Source organism: Carettochelys insculpta, chromosome 2, assembly GCF_033958435.1.
Source record: "Carettochelys insculpta isolate YL-2023 chromosome 2, ASM3395843v1, whole genome shotgun sequence".
In the NCBI taxonomy this organism is placed as follows: Eukaryota; Metazoa; Chordata; order Testudines; family Carettochelyidae; genus Carettochelys; species Carettochelys insculpta.
In genome coordinates, this window is record NC_134138.1 from 164,949,794 (window position 1) to 164,958,464 (window position 8,671).

The 8,671-nt window shown below is 45.5% G+C and overlaps 1 protein-coding gene across 3 annotated transcripts in view; it reads right to left on the reverse strand.

Annotated features, from left to right (window-relative positions):
• The window catches only part of MOCOS (molybdenum cofactor sulfurase), a 373,921-nt gene extending 368,659 nt beyond the window's left edge, over nt 1–5,262 (reverse strand). The window contains exon 1 of one of the 3 annotated variants that reach the window (XM_074987969.1): nt 5,013–5,252. In XM_074987969.1, coding sequence (XP_074844070.1) covers nt 5,013–5,148 — 136 coding nt within the window. In that variant the 5' untranslated portion in view covers nt 5,149–5,252. Of the gene's footprint in view, nt 1–5,012 lie in introns of all 3 variants that reach the window. The other 2 variants (XM_074987970.1, XM_074987971.1) reach the window with 2 other exon arrangements.
• Nucleotides 5,263–8,671: the final 3,409 nt, after the last annotated feature.

An 8,671-nucleotide genomic window follows, 5' to 3' on the forward strand; every position in this document is an offset into this window, starting at 1 on the left:
TAATTTTCACCCTCCTTCCACCCTTCTCCCCTTTTGCCCCCACTTCTCTTCTATGCATCTGATTGTCAGTTTTCATTTTTTGTTTGTCTCTCCCTCCAGCCCACGTGTGACTCGCCCCAGCACCTCCAGCCTCTGAGTGTGGGGTTTAAGCTTCAGGAGCAAGGAGGGGAGCAGTTTGGGGATGAGGGTCACTCCCCCCCACCACAACTCAGATCAAATATAATAATAAACGTAATGTTACTATTTTATTATTGTTAATGTATTTTCCCTTTTTCTATGAAATAACTATGAATATATACACATTGGGGGTGCAATTTTATATTCTTGCCTCAGGCACAAAATTAGCTAGTTACGGCACTGCTCCCCCAACCCCCATTTTTAAGTTGCCTTGGGTCCCCAAATCTTCCTGAATTGTCAGAATGGGTCCCCATGTGGAAAAGGTTGGGAACGACAGGACCTAGACAGATTGAGTCCCTTTGAAGTAGAGCTCCCTGGCTGAGACTGGATTAATCCATGGTCACTAGGATTCTGATAAGAGCAGTTTGAAAGTCCATTCCTAAGTGCAGCTTGGATCAGTTGTTATTCAGATGGCCTGTGAAAGTCCCTCTGATGCTTGCTTCTGCTAGCATCTCAGAATCCACTGAGGTTGCCTTATGTGGCAGTGTGGCAGGATATTACAAATGCTGTGCCAAACACAACACCCAAAATTCCAAGCACAGTCCAAGCAGTCACCTGCTTGCTCTTACAAATGATTTTTGCCTGACTGGGGCAAGAAGGATGTTGTGTTGAACTATGTCTAACAAGATTATGAACTCTGTCTGCTGAGGACCAATTCGTACTATTGTGAACCCTGTATAAAAACATGCCAATTATGGCCTTTGGACACCTGGGACAGTGGGAGAGGACAAGAGCTATGGACTTAAACACATAAAAAGACAGGTACAGAGCCACAGTGTGGGGTTCTTCTGGCCACCACCACACTGAAGGAATCTTGGTCCGGTGCAAACAGAACCAGGTTCCTCCCTCTCACGCTGTACGCCTGATCAATACTGTTCTGCTACAAAAAATATATCTGTAGTGCTTGAGGAGCATTACTATGTGCATGTATAAGCTACAATGTCCAAAGTTCAGCATCCTTTGCCAGCCTCTAGAAACGGCATGACTATCTTGAACTCCCTCAGTGATGACATGTGCACTGTGCCCTCATGGCTTACTCATTATCAGAATTGGCCAGAAATAACTTCTCCCCCACCCCCGCTTTCACCTCTTGCTTAATACTTTCTTTACCAGAATGGACATTTTTTCCCGCAGCAGACATGGAGAAGTCCAATAGCATTCATTCAGCTGATGAAGTGACAATCTGAAGGTTAGTTTGAAACATTTGTTATGCTCAGGGCCCTTGTCTATCCTGATCACATAGTGGTCTCCATGGTATAAAGTTTCTAGCTGGTATAAAAGAGGGCAACCCTGACAGGTTATTCGAACTGGCTGATCAGCTCAATGATCTGGAGCCTTTTAAACACTCAAAAAAAATTACATCCTGAAATGGGGAGGGAGAGAAAAGCAAAAAACCAACCCATAGAAGCAGAGATATCTCTATCTCAATGCCAGCTAGATTGGGAAATTCAGGTCACCTTGCCACAAACTATCACAGAATGTATGATAACCCTACATGGCATTTTATGTACAATACTTATTTTTCCTTGGAAACACTGAAAAATATCTAACACCAATAATCTACTGAGGCTTGATTTTGAGGCACATATTTTAGGCCTAAATTAAATTAAACTTAGGCCTAAATTTAAAAAAAGATAATACTTCGACACTGTTACGGACACTTATACAGGTGATCTGATTTTTCACATGTTGAGACCCCAGTAACTCCTATTAACTTCAGTACTTTTGAAAATTAGGCCTTTTTGGCTTCTGTAACTCTGGTCTGTCCTGTATATATGTATAGGTCCAAGTTTCCCAAAGTGAACACCTAAAGGTAGCATCCTAATTTCCTTTCTAAACCCTGATTCTGCAATGTGGATGTAGATATTTATTCACAGACGGCTCACTGAAAGACCAGACCAGCAGTCATGCAGCATTTTAAAGACTAACAAAATAATTTATTAGGTGATGAATTTTGTGGTACAGACCAAAGTTATAGAAGCCAAAAAGGCCTGATTTTCAAAAGTACTGAAGTTAACAGGAGTTACTGGGTTCTCAACATGTGAAAAATCAGATCACCTGTATAAGTGTCTGTAACAGTGTAGAAGTATTATTTTTTTTAAATTTAGGCCTAAGTTTGTCACCCACAAACCCATTTTCAAGCTTTCACAAAATATGGATAACTGATGCCAAAAATACTATGCATTTTATAAATTATAATTCTGTAACTCTCTTTTGCTTTAAAGAAGAAAATTACAATCACCTCAAATATGCTTTGGTCTCTTAGGCCGTGTCTACACTAGCCCAAAACTTTGAAATGGCCCTGCAAATGGCTATTTCGAAGTTTACTAATGAAGCGCTGACATACATATTCAGTGCCTCATTAGAATGCTGGCGGCCGCAGCACTTCGAAATTGATGCAGCTCGCTGCCACACGGCTCGTCCAGATGGGGGTCTTTTTTGAAAGGACGCCAGCAACTTCGAAATCCCCTTATTCCTAACAGCAGATAGGAATAAGTAGATTTCGAAGTTGCTGGGGTCCTTTCGAAAAAGAGCCCTGTCTGGATGAGCTGCATGGCAGCAAGCTGTGTCAATTTCGAAGTGCCGCGGCCGCTGGCATTCTAATGAGGTGCTGAATATGTATGTCAGCGCTTCATTAGTAAACTTCGAAATGCCCATTTGCATGGCCATTTCAAAGTTTTGGCTAGTGTAGACGTAGCCCTACAGGTCTTTCCCTCTTTTTGTCCTTTTGACGAAAATTTTAAAAGCCAGCGTCACACATGAAACCATTAGTGAGTTGAACACAGCTCCTATAATCTAGTATAAGAAACATTTTCACAGAAGTAATAAAATGGGTTAGACAAGGTAAAAATATTTTTAGTACAAGGACCAGTGCTTTTATTGAGCTGGTACTTGCTAGTACTGAGTACCGGCAGTTTGGCAGCCCCAACCATGGGATCCACGGCTGGCGGTTAGCTGAAAACCAGCTCCTTGTTTTTTTCCAAACAAACAAACAAAAAAAAAAAACAAACCACAAAACTGACAAGGACCATATTGACTTCATGACAGGTGTATGATTGGAGCTGTGGCTATGCTACTTACTTTGTTCCCTGTGTTATTTTAACTCTCCCAAAAAGTTTTTTGGCCACCACAGCCACGGATATGGATCTTAAACATATAGCAATACACCACTGATATGCTAATTATTCTGACTGCCATGATCCCAGGGGTTGGGTATGGGAAAGCAAAGTCTGACTTTGAAAAAGAAAAATATATACAATAGAAATGCCACGTACACGCTGTTTAGATTAAAATCCTTACCCGTCTGAATGTTGTGTAGTTTATGGTTGTTTAAAAATATATTATGTTTTGTTATTCTTTCTCTGTGATTTGTATCTTTTTACACCAACGCAAATACAATTTTAAAATACTACAATTATATAAAAATAAATGTCATTTACTTATGTGACTATTACGACCAATAAAAAAATATTAGATTAATGTTTAAAGGTGACTTGAAAAGGGAAAAACACAAGCAGGCACTGCTTTCTTTCATTGCTACTTTTAGACATACAATATTACTGTTCACTTTTCATTGGGCTTCCCCCACCCTCGCCCACCACCCCAGCTTTTTACATCAGAAATTCAATTCTTGTGTAGGATGATGAACAACTGACATTTAGCCACGCACAGGGCTAAAGGAAGGAAAGAAAGGTGAGCAACTGAGCAGAGAGAACAATTTTTTGTCTGACTGGAGCTGTGTTTCTTAAACTATGTTCTGCGGAATACTGGTGTTCCGTAAACAACTCACAGGTGTGCTGTGAGCATCTGATACTTTATGATATCATACCCGGATAGTCTATATTTTCTGTTATTAAAACCAGACACACTGTTACTTCTTCACGGCTGTGATACCTGATTAAATTACTTCATTTTGCTTTTGCTGTATATGGTACTTTTTGTCTGACACTGGCTGTGTCTACACTAGTTTCCTACTTTGAAGGGAGGATGGTAAGTAGTGTGTGGGGAAATTATCAATGAAGTGCTGTAGTGCAAATGCAGCACTTCATTAAACTAATTCTCCCCTGCGGCAGCTTCGAAGCGGCAAACTTCAAAGGGCCAGCTTGTGTGTAGCCGTGGCTAGCCCGCCAGTACTTTGAAGTGCCTGGGTAACGTCTAAGTCCCTCTACTCCTCAACATTTTTGAAGCTGCTGCGGGGGAGAATTAGCTTAATGAAGTGCTACACATGCACCGCAGCACTTCATTAATAATCTCCCAACACCCTGCTTAGCATGCTGCCTTCCAAGTAGGGAGCTAGTGTAGACACAGCCATTTTGAAACAAATGTTCATAGATGTGGTCCATAAAAATATTATTTGGTTTTCCCTGGTCTCAAAATGTTTAAGAAACGGGCGCAGCCGGTAAGAAAAGAAACCAGCAGTCCTGCGGCACTTTAAAGACGAACAGAACGATTTGTTAGGCGATGAGTTCTGCTGGGACGGACCCACTGGTGCACTCGCTGTCCGGCGCTAGGCACCAGGTCTCGAGCTGTTCCTTGAGACCCTTTCCCCAGCCAACCACCCACGCTTGGAACCCGATGGGGTCAAACCGGAGCCACCTCGTTCCGGGCGCGCTGGGGGAAAGCCCTGGGCTTGCGGGCTCCTCAACGCTCCCACCCCTCCCCTTGCCGGCGTTCCGGCAGACGCCCGCCGAGGCAGAGAACTGGGCGTGCTACTTTCGGTTCTGCTGCGGCTTGTCACGTGGCGGCGGGGGGAGGGGACAGATGATGCCAAATCAGCTGCCTGCCCCCGTCGGGCTCGGTGAGGGAGCCGCAGCCCCGCCCCCCGCTGGGCTTACCTCCGAGCCTGCGGAACTCGCTTGCCCGCATCCCCTGCGCGCCGTAGCCGGCCCGGGGGGCACAGAGGCGCTGGAAGTACTGGAAGGAGAGCGGCTCCCCCCACGGCTCGGCCCCGCGCTGCGGCTCTCCTGCCATTAGCCGAGCCCCGAGCCGCTGCAAACTTTCCTGACCTCGGAGTGGGGGCGCGCCCCGCCCACCGCAGGGAGGAGGCTGAGCTAGGGCGGGCTGAGATGTGGGGCTGGCACCTCCCGCTTCCGTCCTCCAGCGGAGGCCGGTCCGCCCAGCGCGTCTGCGCAGACCTGTCCTTGCTCGTGTTGGAGTCTGTTGACGGAGGACCCGGGAGGAATGATTCATTACTGGGTTGAATCCCTCAGAGCCGGGATTGGCCTGGAACCGAGCTTGGGTGCTCCCTGGGACATCCCCCCGGGGCCGGGGCAGTCCGCAGAGAACAGACGAGACACGCCTCTCCTAGGTGCCTGCATGGGGTACTGCCAGACCCACGTCCATGAAGGTGGTCGCGGTTGACCGCAGGGGGTCAGGGGAAGCCAGCTGAAAGCTGACTTTGTAACAGGGCCCTCAGTCAGTCCCTCCACTCCATAGTCATAACTCTAAAAGGACCTCTGAGAAGGTGGTGGCGAAGGCACTGGATTGAGAGAGCCAGGTGGGGATGGGGATAGACCAGGAGGGAATTTCTTTTGTCAGGAAGGAGGCCAAAGTGGGAAGGGCCGGAGGTTCTTGCAGAGAAGCATAATGTAACCACCAAAATATGGTGGTGATGGGGGAAGTAATGGGGTAGGTTTTCTAACAGCTAGCTGAAGACCAAAGAGTTCTTTCCACAGGGGAGCTTGCTTACCTGCCTCCAGAAAGCTCCTAAGTAGCACCATGTCTGCTGTCTAGGCTCAATGCTGGTGTCTTTCACCAACAGAAGTTGGCCTCATGCCATTAACGATGTTACTGCACCTCCCTTATTTCTGTAATGTAAAACTACACCCATCTGACACACTGGCTAAGCAAGGCAGTGAAAGGTGAGGCCACTTAACATAGTATTCAATAACAACAAGAACTCCTGTGGCACCTTATAGACTACCAGATGTTTTGGAGCATAAGCTTTCATGGACAAAGACTTGCTTTGTTAGATGCATGAGTTGGGGGGGTTCAGAGAAGGATTTAAAGAGGGAGTCTCAGTCCAGGGGAGGGCCAGAGTTGACAAGGTCTATTCAGTCAGGGTGGATGTGGCCCATTATCAGCAGTTAAACCCTCCCCATGCTTCTGATGAAGTGGGTCTTTGCCCACAAAAGCTGATGTTCTAAAATATCTGTTAGTCAAAAAGGTGCACAGGACTTCTTGTTGTTTTTGAAGGTACTGACTAACTCGTCTAGCTATCTGATAACAGTATTCAGTGCAATTCCTACTCATTGAGATGGTATTGGCATAACAAGTTATGCAAGGGTAGGGGAATGACAGACCCTAAAAGTAACTCATAGGTGAGTACGACCCACCAAGAATACAGTTACACATCTGGGCTTGATCTGCTTGTCTGTTTATCACTGCCATCCATTCCTGATCCAGTGCTATTGTAGCATAATGTTATCTTTGCTATTTCTCTCCTTTCTCCTAGGCTGAGGCACAGATTTTCCTCATCCCTTTTAGATGATACATCTTGTATAGTTCCCAGTAGCGCCAGGAAATCTCTGTCACATTCACACTTCCTTGTATTGGAAGTGTTGGAGATGGTGTACCACAACTTTAACTCTACCCATTCATTCCAACCTTCTGTGTACACTCCCATTCCAAAGTACCCAGTCCCATTAGTTATAGATGTTAGGAGTGGTAGAATGTAATGTTGGAAGGAAATAGTTTGGTAAAGTGGGTTATATCTGGTATATCTGTGGGGGCAGAGCTAAGGTTGTGGTGTATGGTAATCATGATAACTTCGGGGGGCTTAATGTCCTGTAATGCTGACAGACCCAGGTTGTAGGTTCAATCTCTTGTGCCAGCAATCAGAGGGGCTAAAGCCCTGTGTTCTACTGCATGAGCTAAAGGCCAGTGGGCTCTCAGCCAAGGCTGTAGAGCAGAGACTTCATTCACCCTAGTATGAGGTCTCAGTGCCTCTGGGTACTACAGTCCTAAAACATAACCCTGGCTATGCAGTTTATACCATCTGCCACCCCTATGAAAGTGTGCTTTCTGTGTGAGTATGTGCATGACTGTGACTATGTATGTGTAGAGCACTCTGTGGCGCAATCCAGGACTTAATTCTCCCAAAGCAAGGTCCAGATCAGTGGTTTCCAAACTTGGGGTGTGTGCCCCCCTGGGGTGTGTGAAGATGTAGTGGGGCAGTGGGGAGGAGGCCATAAGAAAAAATAAATTTTAATGTCAAATTCTGTTTAAATTTGTAGCTGCATTTAATCATCTCTTCTGTAAGCACCCATCAGAATTATTAATCCATTCCAAATATTTAAAACATTTAGGCTACGTCTACACGTGCACGCTTCATCAAAATAGTCTATTTCGATTAATAACGTCTACACGTCCTCCAGGGCTGGCAACGTCGACGTTCAGCTTTGACGTTGGGCAGCACCACATCGAAATAGGCGCTGCGAGGGAACGTCTACATGCCAAAGTAGCACACATCGAAATAAGGGTGCCAGGAACAGCTGCAGACAGGGTCACAGGGCGGACTCAACAGCAAGCCGCTCCCTTAAAGGGCCCCTCCCAGACATGCACTAAACAACACAAGATCCACAGAGCCGACAACTGGTTGCAGACCCTGTGCATGCAGCATGGATCTCCAGCTGCGGCAGCAGCAGCCAGAAGCCCTGGGCTAAGGGCTGCTGCACACGGTGACTATAGAGCCCCACAGGGGCTCGAGAGAGAGCGTGTCTCAACCCCTCAGCTGATGGCCGCCATGGCGGACCCTGCTATTTTGATGTTGTGGGACGCGGATCATCTACACGTACCCTACTTTGATGTTCAACTTCGAAGTAGGGTGCTATTCCCATCCCCTCATGGGGTTAGCGACTTCGACGTCTTGCCGCCTAACGTCGATTTCAACTTCGAAATAGCGCCCAACACGTGTAGCCGTGACGGGCACTATTTCCAAGTTGGCGCCACTACTTCGAAGTAGCGTGCACGTGTAGGCGCGGCCTTACAGCGGTTAGATTTCAACATTTGTTGGCATTATTCATCACCAAATAAAGAGCACTATGTAGCATCCCTGTGTGTCCTTAAAAAGAAGAAAGAGAATTATTTTTACCAAGGGGCAGCTGAAGAGTGTAAAGCTAACTCCTCTGTATCGTAGATAGTTCGACAAATGCCAATGTTCTCCACCTTTCAACTGCTTTCTTGGAAAAAATCATTCACATCCTCTTAAAACCATGTGTTCCACTCAGTTTGCTGATATTCATTGTCAGGATTGTGTCTGTCTTATTTGTTATTTCTTCCAACCAAAGGTAAATTCTACTCTTTTTAAAAAATTTAAATAGCAATTTTAGACCTATAATGTATCTGTCTTTGTGGGAGTAATGCTTTTCAATGATTTATAACTGTTCTAATTAAGCATGGATATTCATTAAATTCAACATCTAGGTTTATGTCACCAAAAATTACTGTTAATTCTTCTATATATGTTGGTCTTGTTAATCAGAGAATGTTTAAA